The following is a 21,270-nucleotide window of genomic DNA, read 5'->3' as shown; positions in this document are numbered from 1 at the left end:
GCAAGCTCGTTTGTTGTTGAGCGTTTGAGCGTTTTGCTATGTTCATCATTTGTTTCACCCCTTCAGATTTATGTTGCACGGTAAATGCAACATGTGTGCGAGGAAAACAAAGCAAATGTTCAGCTTAATATTTCTTCGTTTTCAATATCTGTTAATCTTATGCTTTCCTGCCAAATGTTTTTACAAAATTTATTAGTAAAAGGTTTGGGAAATTTGTGACAATCTACTATGAAGTCACCAGATTGTACGTTTTCTGATAATGCACAGTATAGAGTACTTTGTATTCCTTCTCTAGGTGTCTAAAATTTAAAAAAAGAAGTAATTAAAATGTAAATAATGTGTTTGTATGGTTGCATACCTTTCCAAACATAGCCACAACAATATATACCACCAAACTTACAAATAATGTGAGAATGTTTTGTTTTTCAGTGTAATTATCGAAACATTTTCTAAAAATTTGTGTTTTTACTAAACCAGGATGACAGGAAGACACAATAACATCATGCTTGCTTAATTTTTGTGCAAATATTTCTGTGCCTGCTAAAACACAAGCTTTTGAATTGCCATAATCAAATATTACATCCAGCAGCGGAAGCCGCCATCTTGTAATAAAATTAATATTATTTTTATTCCACAAATTATTTGTGAAAGCAAGCAGTGAAGTAACAAATACAACACGTGAATGTTTTGTTTTAATTAACAAAGCTAAAACATATAAATTATTGCACTATAATTTAAAATGCAATTTTTTTTAATAAATACTCACGTGTTAATAAATGTGTCAATAAGAAGTGTCCAATATAATTAACCTGTAGCACTTTGTATATATCATCTTCAGTTTTGTGTTTAAACCCAGCACATCCCGCGTTATTGATGATAATATCCAATCGTGGCTCATTAAACAACAAAATGGCGGCACACTTTCGCACGGAAGTCAAACTAGCTAAATCTAAGTATTGGTATGTTACCTGTGGATTTTTTGTTGTGGAAATTATGTTTTCTACTGTTTTGGATGCGTTTACAACGTCAGCTATTATTACTCTACAACCACGTGATGCTAAAAATAGTGATACTTCATAACCCATTCCTAAAATATCAAAAATTAATTAATTTATCATTTAAAAAGTTTTTATTCATTAATTACCTGAATTTCCACCTGTAACAAGCGCGGTTTTGCCGGTAAGACATACATTTGTTTTAAAATAACCTTTTGTAAGTACCAAAAACAATTTTAAGGTTATAACGCAACCCAATATACAACACAATATAAAATATATCATTTTTAAGTGTTTTTGTGTTTTATGGTTTAACCTCAACGACAATACGTTGCAAAATGAACACAAACCGGTAGTAAGTAATCGGAATGCATCGCAAAGCAAAAACTTTCACTCTCACTTTACTCACATAGTCATTAATTACGTAATTTCTTATGAAAGTGCATAACTTTCATTACAATCATAAAAATTATACGCAGATAAGTAAAATCAAACTGTTTTAGTAAATTAATTCAATTATTCATCAATAGATGGCTAAATAATTCATAAAAACAAATTTTAATAAAACTAAGGTTATATTTTTGACATGCTTTCAATGCCATCACTCAAACGTCAATTAAACATATCCAACAATAAAAAAAAAACTACGAAAACCCTTCTTTTATTCATTAACTCATACCAGTGATGAATGAAAATATAGTTTTCGAAATGAATGAATATGAATGCGTATACGAATATGAATAAAAATATCCAGGCGCATATATGAAGTCCGCCGAAATGTGAATGAATGTTGCGCCCTCGAGTCGAGTGGCGAGTCGTGGGTGTAATGCGCGGGTGCACGAACGAGTTGATTTATTGAAACGTCGAGCCTTTATTAATTTTTTCCGCACCATCTGTCTTCCTGTCTGCGTCCGCTTGCGCGTTTTCAGCATTCAACGCCTCGATTACAGGCAGATGTCAGTATGTCAAAAATTCGTTCATATCTTGATTTCCACATCAACATCTACATCGACATTTATCCTGAAATATTAATAACTCTTTTCTTTTTTAAATCTAACATAATATGTGTTAAAAAATAAAAGTAGACAACCAAGTATACACAAAGAATCTGAATCTGAATATATATACACTGAAACATGCATACAAAAAAAAAGAAGTTGAAGGTAATAATTAATTAAAAACTTTTAATTGCGTGTTATACCTGACTTTTTCCTTTCATAACCTCAAAGTTAATGTAGATGATGTATGGAAACAAGTAATTTTCCTGTATGTATGTAAATTGAAGCGTTTTGAAGCAATTTGGGAATAATTTAAACTTTTCGTTTTCTGACCTGACTGCCGGGCTGGAGGGTGGGTTTTTGACCGCGATTTTACCACTTTTACCACAGCCGCAGTAATTCATTGAGCGCCTTTCCACCCTCATTTCCTAATGAAGTAACGAGGCAATGAAGTGCTTCCTACTTTTCGGCCGGCAGAAAAGGATGCCGGTAATTTAAAGTTGGCGGAGTCGGGGGTAAAATTGCGCGGATTCCCTGGTTACCAATAAAGACACATGCAACGTGTGCCAGATAACCGGTGTTAATTGTAATTTTAACTTTTTACAAACTTTTCTGGCCGAAAAAACGAAGATAATTAACTAAATTTATTTTATTATATTAAAACACATTGTATATAGTAACGAGGTACTAACGATCAGAAGATTTTCGTTCAGATTTCGACTGAATTGTGTTTTTGATGCAAAATGCAAAAGGGTAAGAGTAGTAAGAGACTGGAAAGCCGGCGGTAATTTCGATAACGACCTTGATAACACACAAAATATTGCATTTTTGCTAATTCCTTAATTTCACCCCTCCAGAGATCGTATTCGTAAGCATCCTACGAATACGTCGGGTGGTTGAGATCCTTTTTTCGCCCCTCTGACGGCGTTAACCCTAGCAATTTGCGCGGCCGACTTTAAAATGATGATGCTCGCCACACATTTTCCACTCCCTCGTTCTCGTTTTTTGCCTGTGTGTCCATTGACACCCCTTTTTTTGGTCGCGCAGTTGAAGTGCCCGAAGAGCGTGTGCGTGATTTCTGGCGAAAGGGTGGCGCGTCGTTTTTCATGCAATTTGCGGGTGGAATTCATACATTTTTAAAGCCTTCGAGGCTTTTTGCGCAAATTGCGCATCCTGCGCCGCGTGGGTTTTAGATTTTTAGATTTTTAGATGTGCCAAAGGGTGCAAAAAAAGAACGATATTAAATTGCGGAGTTAAGTATGCATGAGAATAAAAGTCAAAATAATCTACACGTAACATAAACATCAAATTTTTGATTATGTGAAATGTAAATTCTCTCTGAGGCTGCGATTTTACACCTTTGAAATAAAATATACTTGAGCATGTAAATCAATAAAATGATTACGTACAAGTGTGCAGAAAGTTCGAAATAGAAAGGCAACGTATGAAGACTGCTTGTAATTAAACTTTTTAATTGAGCCACGGCTAGACGCAGACGTAGACAATGTTTCGTTTAATTTATTTCGGTAACTAGCGACAAAGTTAATCTGCCTTTGGGGATTACAAAATCAAAAATAAAAAATAAAATACAAAACAATATTTCATTCATAATTCAAATTAAATATAAAAAAATAATACATACTTTTATTTAGTAGAGTAAAATGTGTAACTTTACATATCCACTGAAGATAAATTAATTAACTAATTCAGAAAAGGGTTAAACTTGATGCCCCCCGCCAATCACACGCATCGCTAGCTAACCAAGCCGATTCCGACAGTCCACGCTGTTGCAAAGGGTGGAAGAGTGTCCGAAATTAAAACGCAGCAAGAAAACGAAGCGCTCAACTTGTGTGTGACGCGTAAACGTGTGCTCATATAATTTATTCATTGTTTTCCAGTTTTCCCCATCGGAAAATTTAGCATTTTCAATTTTACGAATTCTAAAACATACATATTCATATGAGACAAGTTCATTTATCCTTATAATGTGTATTTAGTTGCATACGTTGAAAATAAGACATATAAGTATGTATATTTGGTTGCCTATTATATTTTTTACATGAAAATAATATAATTAATTTAAAATAGTATATTGTGTATTGAATTGTATTGTTTATTTCTACATTTATCGGCAAACGGTACAAGAATTGTGTTTGTTTATCTTATCGCTTCCGCCGCGTGGAATGCAGCGCACGAGATTCTCGATTGTCGTGGTTGAGATCCCCTCACCCCGCTTGCAGTATATTCTAGTTTACTTTAGATTGCAGGTATTGCAATTCGCGCACAAAGTCGCGTGCCGTCGACGCGCCGCTAGCTTTGCGCATCTATTGCAATTCGCGCACAAGGTCGCGTGCAATCGACGCGCCGGCTTTGCGCATCTATTGCTTGTGCCGGCGCGGTTTGGGCAGCAGGTAGTCTTATCATAAACTCTCGCTACGTTGCTAGCTCGGCTACGGCATGCGTTATTGCAGGATTGCAGCCAGTTTTGTGCCGATCGTTGGTTGATCTACACGAGTTTTGATCGACATATTGTTTGTTCGGACTTCTGTTTTCTAAATTTGCATTATATTCGATCATCAATCGATTATTTAATTGTAACTACTATATTAATGTTATTTATTATTCGCGCGTTTAATATACATTATTGTACAAAAGTGGTAGGTACTTGATCGCGTTTCGGGTGCATACTTATGCTAGTTGCATGGTTCGGTGTCGGTCGGATGTTGGATGGCCTCCATGTAGATGTATTCGTTATTATCCATGCGTAAGTAACTTTTAATTCAACAACAAAAATTGTATCTTTTCTATGATGTATGAATATATCATTTTTAGTTCTTATGAAATGTTTCACCTTCTTTTCTTTTAATTCCAGCACTTGCTGAACCCTCGTGACTGATGCGTACAACAATTGGTAAGTTTATAATGCAATCATCTTTTTCATTCTAATTTACACGACAAATATTTCTTGCTTCATTACGTACCTTGCGAAAGTTTGCCACCTTTTATGAATTTTTTAAAACTTTTAGTTGAAAATGGGTCATATCTCGCAAATCCATCGTGAAAATTTTATTTTTTCTTTGAATTATTATAGAGCAAGAAAGGTTTTGGATGAAGCACCCCTTGCTCGCCCTTGCTTTTTAGCATTTTTCATAACATGCGGTGGAAAACAGGTCGTATCTCGTAAACCCTTTATGACATTTTAGTTGTTTTTTGTTTATATGATAGTGCAAGAGTCCTTTTTCAAGAATCACCCTTGAAACCTTGCGAATTTCAGTCCAAACTGTCTCAAAATGACCGCGAAATCTTGCTTCTTTTTAGCATTTTACAAAACTCACGATGGAAAACGGCTCATATCTCGCGAACCCTTGGCCATATTTTAGTTATTTATTTGTTATATGATAGAGAAAGAGTCTATTTTCAAAACGCACCTTTGACACCTTGCGAATTTCAGTATGAACTGTCTCAAAATGGCCGTGAAAGTTTGCTCTTTTTTGGCATTGTTCAAAATTTACGATGGAAAACGGCTCATATCTTGCGAACCCTTCATAATATTTGAGTTATTTATTCGTTATATGATAGAGAAAGAGTCCTTTTTCAAGATGCACCCTTGAAACCTTGCGAATTTCAGTCCGAACTGTCTCAAAATGGCCGCGAAAGTTTGCTATTTTTTAGCATTTTTCAAAACTTACGATGGAAAACGGCTCATATCTCGCGAACCCTCCACAATCTTTTAGTTATTTATTCGTTATATGATAGAGAAAGAGTCCATTTTCAAGATGCACCCTTGAAACCTTGCAAATTTCTTTCCGATCTGTCTCAAAATGGCTGCGAAAGTTTGCTCTATTTTTGCATTTTTCAAAACTTACGATGGAAAACGGCTCATATCTCGCAAACCCTTCATAATCTTTTAGCTATTAATTTGTTGTATGATAGAGAAAGAGTCCTTTATCAAAATGCACCCTTGAAACCTTGCGAATTTCAGTCCGATCTGAGTCAAAATGGCCGTGAAAGTTTGCTCTTTTTTAGCATTATTCAAAACTTACGTTGGAAAAGGGCTTAAATCTCACGAACACCTCGCAATATTTGCTATTTTTTTTGCATTTTTCAAAACATGCGGTAGAAAACAGGGTCGTATCTCGCAAACCTTTTATGACCTTTTAGTTTTTTTTATTTATATGATAGTGCAAGAGTCCTTTTTCATGATGCACCCTTAAAACCTCGCGAATTTCAGCCCTAACTGTCACAAAATGGGCACGAAAGTTTGCTCTTTTTTTAGCATTTTTCAAAACTTAGGGTGGAAAACGGCTCATATCTCGCGAACCTTTCACAATATTTTAGTTATTTCTTCTTTTTATGATAGAGAAAGAGTTTTTTTTCAAGAAGCATCCCTGAAAGCTTGCGAATTTCAGTCCGAACTGTCTCAAAATGGCCGTGAAAGTTTGCTCTTTTTGGCATTTTGAAAACTTACGATGGAAAACGGCTCATATCTCGAAAACCTTTCACAATATTTTAGTTATTTATTTGTTACATGATAGAGAAATAGTCCTTTTTCAAGATTCACCCTTGAATCCTTGCTAATTTCGGTCCGAACTGTTACAACATGGCCGCGAAAGTTTGCTTTTTTTTAGCATTTTTTAAAACTTACGGTGGAAAACGGCTCATATCTCGCGAACCTTTCACAATGTTTTCGCTATTTCTTTTTTTTTATGATAGAGAAAGAGTTGTTTTTCAAGATGCATCCCTGAAACCTTGCGAATTGCAGTCCGAACTGTCTCAAAATGGCCGCGAGTGTTTGCTCTTTTTTGGCATTTTGAAAACTTACGATGGAAAACGGCTCATATCTCGCGGACCTTTCACAATATTTGGTTATTTCTTCTTTTCATGATAAAGAAAGAGTCCTTTATCAAAATGCACCCTTGAAACCTTGCGAATTTCAGTCCGATCTGCCTCAAAATGGCCGCAAAGGTTTGCTCTTTTTTAGCATTTTTCAAAACTTACGATAGAAAACGGCTTGTTTCTCTCGAACCTTACATAATATTTTAGCTAATTTCTCTTTATATGATAGAGAAAGAGTACTTTTTCAAGATGCACTCTGAAACCTTGCGAATTTCAGTCCGAACTGTCTCAAAATGGCTACAAAAATTTGCCTTTTTTAGCATTTTTCAAAACTTATGGTGGAAAACGGCTCTATCTCGCGAACCCATTATAATATTTTATATATTTATTCGTTTTATGATAGGGAAAGAGTCCTTTCTTAAGATGCACCCTTGAAACCTTGCAAATATTAGTCCAAACTGTCTCAGAATGGACGCGAAAGTTTGCTCTTTTTTTAGCTTTTTCAAAAATTACGATGGAAAACGTCACATATCTTGCGAACCCTTCACAATATTTTAGTTATTTATGCCTTATATGATAGAGAAGGAGTCCTTTTGCAAGGTGCACCTTTGAAACCTTACGAATTTCAGTCCAAACTATCTCAAAATGGCAGCGAAAATTTCCTCTCTTTTCGCATTTTTCAAAACTTACGGTGGAAAACGGCTCATATCTCGCGAACCCTTCACAATCTTTTAGTTATTTATTCGTTATATGATAGAGAAAGAGTCCATTTTCAAGATGCACCCTTGAAACCTTGCGAATTTCATTCCAATCTGTCTCAAAATGGCAGCGAAAGTTTGCTCTATTTTTGCATTTTTCAAAACTTACGATGGAACACGGCTCATATCTCGCAAACCCTTCACAATCTTTTAGCTATTAATTCGTTGTATGATAGAGAAAGAAAGAGAGAAAGAAAGAAATCAGGTGCTGATTTTTGTTTCTTTTAAGCGTCTAGCAGTTGAACCCGTTATGACAGCCTCTTCATTTTGGCGTCAAATTATAGGTATTAAAATTCTTTATATACAACTTTTGCGAAAAACTCTCGGGAAAGCCACAAAAACGCCATTTTACTGTTTTGCTGGTGCTGATTTTTGTTTGTTTTTGGCGTCTAGCAGCTGAACCCGTTGTCACAGCCTCTTCATTTTGGCGTCAAATTGTAGGTATTAAAATTCTTTATAATTTTCATATACAACTTTTTCGAAAAACTCTCGAGAAAGCCACAAAAACGCCATTTGACTGTTTTGCTAGTGCTGATTTTTGTTGGTTTTAGGCGTCTAGCAGCTGAACCCGTTGTCACAGCCTCTTCATGTTGGCATCAAATTGTAGGTATTAAAATTCTTTATAATTTTCATATACAACTTTTCCGAAAAACTCTCGAGAAAGCCACAAAAACGCCATTTTACTGTTTTGCTAGTGCTGATTTTTGTTTGTTTTAGGCGTCTAGCAGCTGAACCCGTTGTCACAGCCTCTTCATTTTGGCGTCAAATTGTAGGTATTAAAATTCTTTATAATTTTCATATACAACTTTTTCGAAAAACTCTCGAGAAAGCCACAAAAACGCCATTTGACTGTTTTGCAAGTGCTGATTTTTGTTGGTTTTAGGCGTCTAGCAGCTGAACCCGTTGTCACAGCCTCTTCATGTTGGCATCAAATTGTAGGTATTAAAATTCTTTATAATTTTCATATACAACTTTTCCGAAAAACTCTCGAGAAAGCCACAAAAACGCCATTTTACTGTTTTGCTAGTGCTGATTTTTGTTTGTTTTAGGCGTCTAGCAGCTGAACCCGTTGTCACAGCCTCTTCATTTTGGCGTCAAATTGTAGGTATTAAAATTCTTTATAATTTTCATATACAACTTTTTCGAAAAACTCTCGAGAAAGCCACAAAAACGCCATTTGACTGTTTTGCTAGTGCTGATTTTTGTTTGTTTTAGGCGTCTAGCAGCTGAACCCGTTGTCACAGCCTCTTCATTTTGGCGTCAAATTGTAGGTATTAAAATTCTTTATAATTTTCATATACAACTTTTTCGAAAAACTCTCGAGAAAGCCACAAAAACGCCATTTGACTGTTTTGCTAGTGCTGATTTTTGTTTGTTTTAGGCGTCTAGCAGCTGAACCCGTTGTCACAGCCTCTTCATTTTGGCGTCAAATTGTAGGTAATAAAATTCTTTATAATTTTCATATACAACTTTTCCAAAAAACTCTCGTAAAAGCCACAAAAACGCCATTTTACTGTTTTGCTGGTGCTGATTTTTGTTTGTTTTTGGCGTCTAGCAGCTGAACCCGTTGTCACAGCGTCTTCATTTTGACATCATATTATAGGTATTAAAATTCTTTACAATTTTCATATACAACTTTTCCGAAAAACTCACGGAAAAGCTACAAAAACGCCATTTTATGGTTTTGCTGGTGCTGATTTTTGTTTGTTTTAGACGTCTAGCGGTTGAACCCGTTGTCATAGCGTCTTTATTTTGGCGCCAAATTGTAGGTATTAAAATTCTTTACATTTTTCATTTGCAACTTTTCCGAAAAACTCACGGGAAAGCCACAAAAACGCCATTTTAGTATTTTGCTAATGCTGATTTTTGTTTGATTTAGGCATCTAGCAACTGAATATTGTAAGTACTTATTCCAGACTGACAATAATCTTGTCAGTGTGTTCCTTTTGTTTCAAATAATTTATTAAATTAATGTTAAAATTGACTTAGGTTGCAAAATAAAATTATTTTGTGAGTAGTTCTAGGCAGCCGCGAAACTGAACTTTTTGTTTGTTTACTATTTGCTTTGTTCATCTTGTCTCTCAACTCTCTTCCCTACTTAGTCGGCCGTGCGTTGTTGCTCGATGCGCACGTGTTTTATTCGTCGGTCGACATTCGTGGCATTCGGTGCCGACATTCGGTGCTTGCTTTACATTCGGGCGATCGTCGACGGCGTGTGGTAATTACGGGATAATGTGATAATTATTGCGCGTAAAACTCAGGATTAAGATTTAGCTGCGCGCGTGTCTTCTGTCGGATATCTTTCGGTGATATTGAATTTCCATTGGATTTATTATGTCATGATTCGTTAGACACGTTTCGGCTGTGTAGCATCTTCAGTCATTGTAACGAAATAAATAAGGTGATACGTTGAAATCATAATTTAATTTCACTTAATACTTTTCAAATTTATTATATTTTGATTGGCATTTTTATTGAAATAAAATAATAGTTGACATAATACTATCAAGCATATTTATTTTTGTATTCTCTTTATCGTTTCCAGAAATATATATAAAAGTTATTTTTGTATGATGGCGTTTGTATGAAGGCTATACAAGTGTTGTTGTTTTTAAAAAGGTGAGAAATACATCAACATTTATACCTGAAACGAATATGTCTTGATAAGTGAGCGTTATGGCTCAGGTGGCATGTGCATATGCTAGCATGCTGGAGGTTCGAGGATCGAATCTCAGTTGTAGAAGGCAATTTTATTAAATAATAAGAAATTTACGAAATGTGGGTTGCATACCACAAAAATTCAAGATTCAAATGTTAGAAATAACTTGAAAAGCAGAGTACGACGAAGCAACAGTAAGAATAAGTAGAGATGGTGGAGGAGTAAGGAAAAGAGTAAGAAGAGAGCAGCAGCAGGAAGAAATAGGAGAAATAAGAAGAGAATAGAGAAGAGAGAGAGAGAGAGTACAGGAAGAAAAGAGAATAGGGGTGATAGAATTTTTAAATTTTTTGGCACGTGTCGTTATAAGACAGTCTGCGGTCGATCTCCCAGAGCGCCTCGCGCTCTGGTCGATCGCCCACTGCTTCGATCCGTCCATTGCTCCCGGCCCATCCTACAGCTACGATGTCTCTGCGCTTCATCCCCGGAATTATCAGGCATATCAACAATTTTTATGGTGGGGGATCATCCCCAGAGAGAGGGAACTCCTTATAAGGACATCCTTTTAAGAACTTGTAAAAATATTTCTAATTTTTAAGTCGCCTCAAGAGAGGGGACACTTAAAAATATTCTTACAAGTTCTTACCTGTAGCTGAAATGAAAGATGGAGTACACAAATCATACAAGATACCTTAACAATTTTTATAGTGGGGATCATCCCCCGAGTGGGAGAACTCCTTATAAGGACTTGTAGAGATATTTCTAAGTGTCGCCGATTTCAGAGCTGCCCACAACACTGAGAAATACTTTACGCGTTGTGACCTGTACCTGAAATGAATGAAGGAAGGGGTGCACAAATCATAAGACACAGCCATTGTTTTTAACATTTCTTTATTAACAAACTAAATACAATATAAGTTCATAACTAGTATGTTCAATTGTTACAAGACATATGACGTCATTTTAAAACATGTTTATGACCTGCAGAGCTGCGAAATTACACAAGATAACACTGGAAAATAGCAAATTGCGCCCTGTTTTTGCGTGACATCAGTGGAAAAGTATATACAGGGTGTTATCAAAAGAAAATTTTCAATTAAAAAAGAAAATCTCCTCAAAACAATAAGGATTTCTCATTTTTCACTGGTCAGTAAAGAAAATTTATTTTCAGGGTGATACATAAAGAAAATCAAAAATACAAGTATTATTACCTATTTTCTCCTGGATATCTAGAAGTACTATGTGCAGGGAGAGAAACATAATAAATAATACATTTACTAATAATTTTAATTTTATTTGATATCTTTTAAAGCAATACTATGGTAAGATTTCTTGAACACACAAATTAGCAAACACTTAAAGCCGATTAGAGGCAGAATAAAGATACAAAAGCAGCAATCGGGCACATAAAAAAAACTGAATCTAACGGGAGTGAATGCTATGTATTAAAGCGATAGCAAATTTTTCCGATCGTTTTTCCAAGTTGGTAATTGTAATAGAATATAGTTTTTATATTATTATTTATGTTACATACTTTTTTACGTTTCCGCAGATGAAATATTCCATACGATGCACAAATGATGTTTATTCAAATTAATAATAATGTGTGTTAAATACTCAAGAATAGATAAATTTTGCTATGTTTTACAGAAACATTTAACAATTATCTCATTGTGCACAATATAGGATCAGTGCAGTATATGGAATAATCACTATGTGAGGAATCACGGTCTTAAATTAAGAAATCTTGCATTTTGTTTAGTTTTTAATTGATTACAAGAAAACTAATTATCATATCAAGTTGATTTTTTCACATATTGATGCAGAATTAAATTCTGTGCCTGACTGAATCAAAACATTGTTCTTCATAACATTTTGTTGCCAATTATAAGCAATTAATTCATTATTTGCAAAATTTAACAAACATAATTTTGAACACCCTGTAACTTCTTTGTCAGTCATACTTCTTGTCACTTCTTTTCGTGCTTCGATGCAGAATTTAATGTAGTATTCACTAATCTATAATTTATTAGTTTACCTATCATAGTTTTTTAGGTTATTAATAAAAAACCGCAAAAAAACAATATTTTTCTATATTTAGACCGCTACTGCTTACATAATGATTTTATATGGACATTTTGCGACAAAAAATAAGTAAATCGCAGTTAAAATTGCAGTATATTTAGGCGTGTTTTATAGTTGAAATCAAACAAAGGCCAAAACTGCCTTTTAAATGCTCAAAAATAGATAAATTTTGCTATACCTATTTTTAAGAAATATTTAAGAATTTTCTCATTGTGCACAATATATATACAGTGAAGTATATGGAATAATCACTATGAGAGGAACCACGGTCTTAAATTGAGATATCTTGCATTTCGTTTAGATTTTAAACTATTACAAAAAAAACAAATTAGTACAAGGGGAGTTCCTGCAACAAACTATAACCGCCCAATGGAGAATTGAATTCCGCATCTTTTGATGCCTCGCTGAAGTTACTGAGACGCATAGATTGCACGCAAACCCAAAAAAACATTGAAATATTATAGTTTTATGCAAATTTTTGCGGATTACAGGGGGAGCTCCTGCAACAAACTGTAACCACCCAACGGAGAATTTAATTCCGCATCTTTTGACACCACTCTAAAGTTACTGAGACGTCTAGATTGCGCACAAACCCGAAAAAACAATGAATTACAGTTTTATGCAAATTTTCGCAGGTTACAAGGAGAGTTCCTGCAACAAATTATTACCCCCCGACGGAGAATTTAATTCCGCATCTTTTGATGCTATGCTGAAGATAGTGAGACGCCTAGATCGCGCGCAAACCCAATAAAACAATTAAAAAATACATTTTTATGCAAGTTTTTGCAGGTTACAGGGGGAGTTTCGGCAACAAACTATTTCCACCCGACGGAGAATTTAATTCTGCATCTTTTGATTGCGCGCTAAAGTTAGTGAGATGCCTAGATCGCGCGCAAACCCAATAAAACAATGAAAAAATACAATTTTAAGCAAATTCTTGCAGGTTACAGGGGGAGTTCCTGCAACAAACTATTACCACCCGACGGAGAATTTAATTCCGTATGTTTTGATGCTGCGCTAAAGATAGTGAGCGGCCTAAATCGCGCGCAAACCAAAAAAAGCATAAAAAATACAATTTTAAGCAAATTCTCGCAGGTTACAGGGGAGTTCCTGCAACAAACTACTACCACCCGACGGAGAATTTAATTCTGCATCTTTTGATGCCATGCTGAAGTTAGTACGACGCCTAGATCGCGTGAAAACTCAATAAAACAATGCCGAATTACAGTTTTATGCCAATTTTCGCGAGTTACAGGGGGCAGATAGAATATAGTATTTATTTTACATATTTTTTACTTTTTCGCAGGTGAAATATTCCATACGGTGCACAAAGGAGTTTTATTCAAATTAATAATCAATTGGACACACCAAGCAAAACCACTAGAAAATCTTTGCCGATGGAAGATATCAGACGACCGACGGTAAACACGTGTTGCGTACTTTGTAAAACCACGAAATTCTTGGTTCCATGCGCTATAACTCATTAACTCATTAACTCTAGGCCGCACTTGTCTGTTAATTCTAAATCTTATCTGTGGTGACTGATTGTAATTCAACTACCAACTTAAAATCACAAGAAACGCGATAACACCGCCACCAAGACCGCCGCGCAAGTAAACGCTTGCACATCACACCGCAGCGCACGATCGACTAAGTAAGAAATGGAACAAACACTGCTGGGCGCATCGGATGCGCTGCAACGCAATAAAAACAAATTGTTTGGGCACTAACACCTATAAGAACCAAGAGTGCGAACTACGAGTATAAACAATTCATGTTGTGGATACAGTCCAATGCAATGGAAAGATTTTATATTCTGAACGTACCCTCTTATTCACATAAACAATGTATCCTACAATCCGGAATTGTCTATATGAAAAGGCAGTTTAGGAGATAATTGCAATTGAAAAATCTGGGAACAACCCCAAAAATCACTCATCTTGGCACATTTAGCGACTATTTTTGAACTTTTACTTCAAGTAATTAATATATTTCATTATCCGGTTCTATAAAAAATTTTTGGAAGTTCTAATCTTTACGTGACGAGGGTGACGATAAAAATGACGCCCATTCAGGGCATCGTACAAGGGCAGCGGCAGAAGTGACTCGTCTTCAGGGCACCGTATGAAGGTAGCGGTAAAAGTGACTCGATTCAGGGCACCGTATGAGAGTAGCGGTAGAAGTGACTCCTATTCAAGGCACCGTACGAGGGCAACGGGCAACAAAAATTGAAAAATGTCACTTTTAGCACTTTTAGTCGCGTTTTTGACCTTTTACTGTTGGAAATATAATTATGTTATATTTTTATCTATTAGAGCATTTTCCAATCTTTCATAATCAGCAATTGGTTGGTTGCTATCGCTCTTAGTTTAAGAGATATTAATTATCGAAAATCGTCAAAAAAGAATCAAGCAATTTCATCTCTTAGATTTCCGATTTAACTAGTCTATCTAATAGAAAATAGTTCGAATAGTAGTCTCTGCGATTTGTACCTATGTATCTCGTTTAGTTTACGAGATATTCGCGATTGAAAAATTGGCAAAAATTGAAAAATGTCACTTTTAGCACTTTTAGTCGCGTTTTTGTACCTTTTACTATTGGAAATATAATTATTTTGTATTTTTATCTGATAGAGAATTTTCCAATCTTTCATAATCAGCAATTCGTTGATGCTATCGCTCTTAGTTTAAGAGATATTAATTATCAAAATTGTCGAAAAAAGTGCTTGATACTTTTTTAGATTTCCGCTATAAGTAGTCTATCTCATAGAGAATGATCCGTTGATTAAGATCTGCGATTCGTTTCTTTTATCTCTTTTAGTTTACGAGATATTCGCAATTGAAAAAATAGGCAAAAATTGTCACTTTTCGGCACATTTAACCACGTTTTTAGACTTTTAACCCCTCAAATTTTAATTAGTCTATTATTTTATTGAATAGAGATTTTTTAATCTTCTATAATCTTCAATTTTCTGGTTGCTATCTCTTTTAGCTTAAAAGATATTCACTGTCAAAATCGTTAAAAAAATTATCAAGCACCCCTTGATCATTTTGTCTTAGGAATTAAAATTTTATTATTTATTTTTCTAATTTAACCTATCTTAATTTTACTTATCTTATAAAGAATTGTCCGTATTTTAAGACTCTGCAATTCGTTCCTTTCTATCGCTTTTAGTTTACGAGATATACGCCTGTTTTCCACCGCGTGTTGTCAAAAATGAAAAATCAAGTGAAAAACTATTGCGCTTTTGTTATCCAAGGAAAGGCTAAACTGTTAATTCTTACCAATGCAGAACTCATCGGACTCCAAGGAACGGCGAGCACTGTAAATATAAAAAGAAAGCATAAGTCAAAACAAAAATATTTCATATTATTTAGTAATATTATAATCACACAACGGGAAAAACAACCAATCTGTTAATTAAATTAAATAGTGGTTTGCGGATCGAGTATAATACAAGAGTACTTGGGTTGTGGTGATAATATTGTGCAACATAAATGGATGGATGGATTTTAACGGAGAGTTTTAATGAAGTGTTTTAGTCCATTTGCACTGGTTTATTGAAAATTGACAATTGTTTCCGCGGTGAGGGCATCGTCAGGACTGTCCTGACAGCGCAAATAGACTAAAATTCTCTCAGTTAAAAATCCATTTATAAATAAAAACAAATACATATTAAAATTAATGAATACCTTAATTTTAATTTGCTTTGCCGCCACTCACTTAATTGATCTTCCGTTAACAACAGACATTTCACAATAGTAAGAATTGATACTTATTTTATCTACTTATTTTAACGGTTGAATAAATAAATAATAATACCAATTCAACATATTAGCAAGCGGACGGTATCCAACGGCAGCCACTAATGTTAGCAAAGTAACTCAATATCAGATTCCATAAGCGACAATATAATAACTGTATGCCACACTGGCTGAAATTCATTGTCATCCATGTCACTATCATAATCTCAAGAAACGCGATCACTATGCAGAGAGACTCACCAACAAAACACGTGCTCACGACATCACCGCGCACGACCGACTAAGCAAAACCAGTATTGTATACCTACTTTTATAATTTATGATTGGTATATCAATGTCAATTAGTTTGAGACAATTTGCATATTTAATACAAAAATTTGTGTTTAGGGCCTTAATATGTAATTGTGTTACTGCATTCAGAATTTAATTTACTTTCGGAATCCAAAACAAAATTTAAAATTAGAGACCGACCGAAATTTCGGTTTCGGTTTCGGCCAGTTTCGGCCAAGAATTCGAGTTTCGGCTTCAGTTTCGGTTTCGGCCAAATATGGCCGAAACTTTCGGCCGCACCGAAACTCACTTTTCGTGAATTGTCGTGCGTCGCTCGGCTAACTTCGCGGCTAATGGCGGTCATTACTTGCCATCTCAGTTCGCTCATAGAAACTTAAATTAATATTATATTAAGTATCAAGTGACTAAACGGGGACTTTACTCCCAAAATGGATTTTGTGTCTAAAAAATGTGGAAAAACTGGCGATGTGTAGGTAAAAGTAGAAAAATATGTTTATGTAAATTAGTTTCGGTTTCGGCCGAAACTGATTGCAGGGCCGAAATTTCGGTTTCGGCTAAAATCCAGTTTCGGTCGGACTCTATTAAAAATTAAAGCACAAATCAGAATTTTATTTTGAATCATGTAAAACAATTGGAAAAGCGCAAACAAGTAAAGTCAATAATGGATTTGATTTTTAAATGGCTGAAGAAATGCGAGAACTTACCTTGATGCAAAATAAAGTTGTGCGTTTTGGTATATCCAATAAGTTGTATGGACCTTAATTACGCACATTGTAGAACCGATAAAATACGCGTATAATACAAAAGAATACGACGGCCGACTCACGCCTTACCTCTGAGTATGTACAATCCGCGTGGTACGAACCCCGCACATCACTCGCGCACAATCGAAGAAGCATTTAGCAACTCAAGAATAATGAAGAAAATGTGCGTGAATATCACCTGACGACCAAAATGAGACTAGCGTGATACACAAGCCAACCGCGTGGCGATCGCACAAAAATTGCACGAGATAAGAAAACATGTTTGTTTGTAAACACGGACACTTTCAGTGTGGTAGTACAGAACATGAATAGAATTGTTCTCGTATGCATAGTACAAGTATGCATGGAACTATTAATTTGGATTAAATTTTAAATCGAAAACCTGATAGATAATTTATTTATTTTGGTATGAAGAAATTTTAAGAAAATTAATTAGTTCAATAGATACAGGCTGTTGTCCACACCATGTTTTCAAATTTTCTTAAAATTGCTCATATTTGAAGGGCATTTTAGTGCACTTACAAAAACGCTTAGAGGATGGAAGATAGGCATCTTATAGGGGAACTCTTTATCTCTATTCTGGCGTAAAGAAACTCGAGGAAAGTCAATTAATTCGCTAGATACAGGGTGTTTTTCACATCATGTTTTTAAATTTTCCTGAAATTGCTCATTTTTGAAAAGAAGGAAGGGGAAGAGAAAGTGCTGAAAAAATTATTTCAATTGCGAATATCTCGTAAACTAAAAGAGATAGAAAGGAACGAATCGCACAGAAATATAAATGAGTATGTTTGGTTGTATATAATATTTATCAAATAAAAATAATTTTTAACTTAAAAGCATACATATTAACGTAAAAACATAAATAAATTTCTTTTTAAAATGTGTATTTAGTTGCCTATGTTAAAAATAACAAGTACAATATAAATACGTATATGTGGTTGCATATAGTTTTTTAGACATGAAAGTGACAGTAACGGAAATAAAATACACTTTTCAACCCCTTGTAACGATTATTTCGGGATAGGACCTTGTGAATATCTCTGAATTCTGAATATGTCTATTATCGACGTTTCCTTGATTCCACTAGCTGTGAACGTCTGCGAATACTAAACGGATTCAATTTATATTACCTGCCATGGTTATTGCTGATTGCTTCGCAAGTAATATTCATATATTCATATTGATATTCATATTCAAATTTAAGACCACATTCAGCAGCCCTACGAATATTTTAATGTAAAAATATGAGCAAAGCAAATAAATATTTGTAACGTTTTTTACTTTTGCTATTATATTGTATCACAAAGCACAATAGAAATTGCAGTCGAAAGCTTTTCTATTATTTTCTCTTGAACATTCGCATGGTATCTGGTATCAGGTAGAGATAGAAAGTATTGAAGGAGAAATAAATGTAGAAACTAGAATTCAAGACGACGGTGTTTGGTTTGTTTGGCGATAGACATCGCATAAAAGCAGACGTTTCAATTTCGCAAATGATGTTTATAGCATTACAGCGTCTTTTATTCTCTTGGAAAATCAATATTGAAGAAGTAATACTTGGCAATTTAAAGTTTTGGTAAATTATGATTTTTTAATACAAAATAATTGAGTAATTGAGATATTGTAAGCAGGTTTGATTTGATTCGATATTCAAGCGAATCGACTTCATGTTCTGAATATAAATTGAGTTGATATTTGATTCCGCGGTGATTTTCGTGATTTTCATGTATTATTATTGCGTTTATTATTCACATCCACGTTCCAGCACGTTCTCATCTTCTTTCTTCATGCGGTGCGTCTGAATCAGAAATGCGAGGAGGGCAATCTGCGTGCCAATCGGAAATCGAATGACATTGGCATTGGCATACTCAAGTTAGGGTAGTTTTTGATACGTTGGAATAATACACTGTGTTAACAATCACAAAATTAAAGAAAAATTTCGGAGAAAACGTAAAAAACATTTTTTTTCGTCTTTCGCATACAACACAGAACAGGCCGTGACTAAAGTACTTTAGTCACGGGGGTGGATTAAACACTCGCTACGCTCGCTTTCCATCAATCTTGTGACAAAAAAATGTTTAACCGCTTGATACTCAAAATACCATTATTTAAATAAATTTATATTAAATTATTTTATTTTATTTTAAGTTGAAAGCTTCAAAAAGTTAGAAACACGTGCTCGACGGCTCGTTCTGAAAACACCCGAATTTTCTACCCTTATTCCCCGTAGTCCTCGCACAGATTGTAGGGTTTGCACGTGCGTCATGCCAGGAGAAACAGGAACAAGAGCGGCGGGCAGAATCTCCGCAATCAGCAGAGAGGAAGTAATTTTATTTGGATTTTATTCAAAAGTTTAATCCATCCGCAAATATTACGCACCATAAACGCCCCGATTGTGCTCCCACTTGAACAACCCAAATACTACAACCCAGCTATTTTAAAATATATTTAAAACCGAAATTTATTTTTCAAGAAAATGAAAAAAATGATTTTAACTCTACTACTTTGTATTTATGTCAATCACAGAGTGTTTGCAGAGAAAATATTTCGTGCGATTGTGTACGAAATTCCATTATTGACCAACTTGCAAAGTTTACAGAGAAACGTAGTGTGTAAATATATTACATGTCACTTACATGCGAAAATGTGTGAATAGTGAAAGCTGCTGTAATCGACAACAAATCGAAAGGTTTCACATTGCCTTCACCTTGCAAATCTAAACGTAAATGTAAATCAAGTGTAAAAAGTTTTATTTTTATTTTTTTCTGTTAAATAAAGCAAAAAATGGGAATTTCATTCAAACCACAAAAATCCAAATTAATAATTTAATAACTTGACTCATAATATGATGAATAACACGAATATTATTTTTTTTTACTTCCACCTTAAAGCGCTAAATTTTTCACGGTTTTTAGACACAAAAAGTGATACTTTAAACATGGACTACCCAAAGTTATGACAAAAATACTTTAGTCACGGGCTTTAGTCATGGGGTGAAGCAATTATAACCTTAAATTTCCCTGTATTAAAAATAAAAAATTCAAATACAAAAATAAACGTGAGGATTCGGTGGAACCAGAAAAAATAGCGCATGAATCACGTGGCTAAACGTTGTTAAACACTCGATTAAATATCCAATCAATCTCCAGTTTAGTCACTTGATTCTTAATATATTATTTTTGTGAAAGAAAACTCGGGAATTTTATTCAAACCACAAAAATCCAACTTAATAATTTAATAACCTTACTCATAAAATGACTAATAACATGAAAATTATTTATACACGAGCGTAAATTACAATAAAAACATTAAATTAACTTATCACTACACCAGATGCTTATCGTAAACTCATAAATTAAATGACTAAACCATGATCTAATTACATTTCAATGACATGAATACCAAAACACACAATAATTATGTAATTGCGCAATTTGCGTTAGAATTATCATGCCCTGATCCAACTCGTTCACTCGTCCACTATCTTTTGTTTCCTATGTTCATGCGTGCACTACTCATTTACATATTTATTGCGCCTACTGCTGCTAATCATAGCTTACAAAAACTATGATTCTTGACCATCTGGATCAAAATATCAACAAAAACACGATTTAATTTATACGCAGTTTCGTGCAAGCATTGCAATCATACATAATTTGTGCAATTATCTGATTCAACCCGTCTTTTGTATCTATGTTCATACATAACCTATAATTATAGCAAATTTAGGTGTAACGCGCAGGCAATGATTCACGCATTACGCGTGACTCGTGCAATTGTGTAATGATAGGTTATGAATGAGGTTATGATGTTTGTTCAGTGTAAATACAATGTAACTTTCTCTAAAATATGTAAAATGTGTAAAATATGTAATATTTTTGTGTTTATGATGGAAATATTTTGTTGGAGTTCATTTAAACCGCATTTTATCGATTTATTGACCTTGGCTCTTGTTCAATGTTAAAAACAACTGATTAAATTACTATTTAAAGTTTTTTAAACATTAAATATCGCTAAATACCCAAATTATTCTCTTTTTTCTTTTTATTAATTTTTTAAAATTTTTATTTTAATTTTTAATTTTTTTTAATTAAATTTATTTCTATTTCTACGTTTACATAAA

General features: G+C 34.4%; 1 protein-coding gene and 1 long non-coding RNA gene across 2 annotated transcripts; one reads left to right on the top strand and one right to left on the bottom strand.

Annotated features, from left to right (window-relative positions):
• Nucleotides 1-226: 226 nt before the first annotated feature.
• LOC135800830 (dehydrogenase/reductase SDR family member 13-like) lies at nucleotides 227-1,085 on the bottom strand. Its single transcript, XM_065314160.1, has 4 exons — nucleotides 1,023-1,085; nucleotides 767-968; nucleotides 636-705; nucleotides 227-299 (listed from the first exon to the last, which is right to left on the bottom strand). The coding sequence occupies exons 1-4, from the start codon at nucleotides 1,083-1,085 to the stop codon at nucleotides 227-229; spliced, it is 408 nt and encodes a 135-aa protein (XP_065170232.1).
• A 7,557-nt stretch (nucleotides 1,086-8,642) lies between these two features.
• Nucleotides 8,643-9,018, top strand: LOC135801249 (uncharacterized). The gene is made up of 3 exons (XR_010550340.1): nucleotides 8,643-8,692; nucleotides 8,803-8,858; nucleotides 8,969-9,018. It is a non-coding gene; the product is annotated as an uncharacterized lncRNA (long non-coding RNA).
• Nucleotides 9,019-21,270: the final 12,252 nt, after the last annotated feature.

This window comes from Atheta coriaria, unplaced genomic scaffold (assembly GCF_025399875.1).
Source record: "Atheta coriaria isolate IRGN ID8LTWV9N9 unplaced genomic scaffold, Caltech_Dcor_3.1 hic_scaffold_10_pilon, whole genome shotgun sequence".
Taxonomy (NCBI): domain Eukaryota; kingdom Metazoa; phylum Arthropoda; class Insecta; order Coleoptera; family Staphylinidae; genus Dalotia; species Dalotia coriaria.
This window is presented reverse-complemented; position numbering and strand designations above follow the sequence as displayed.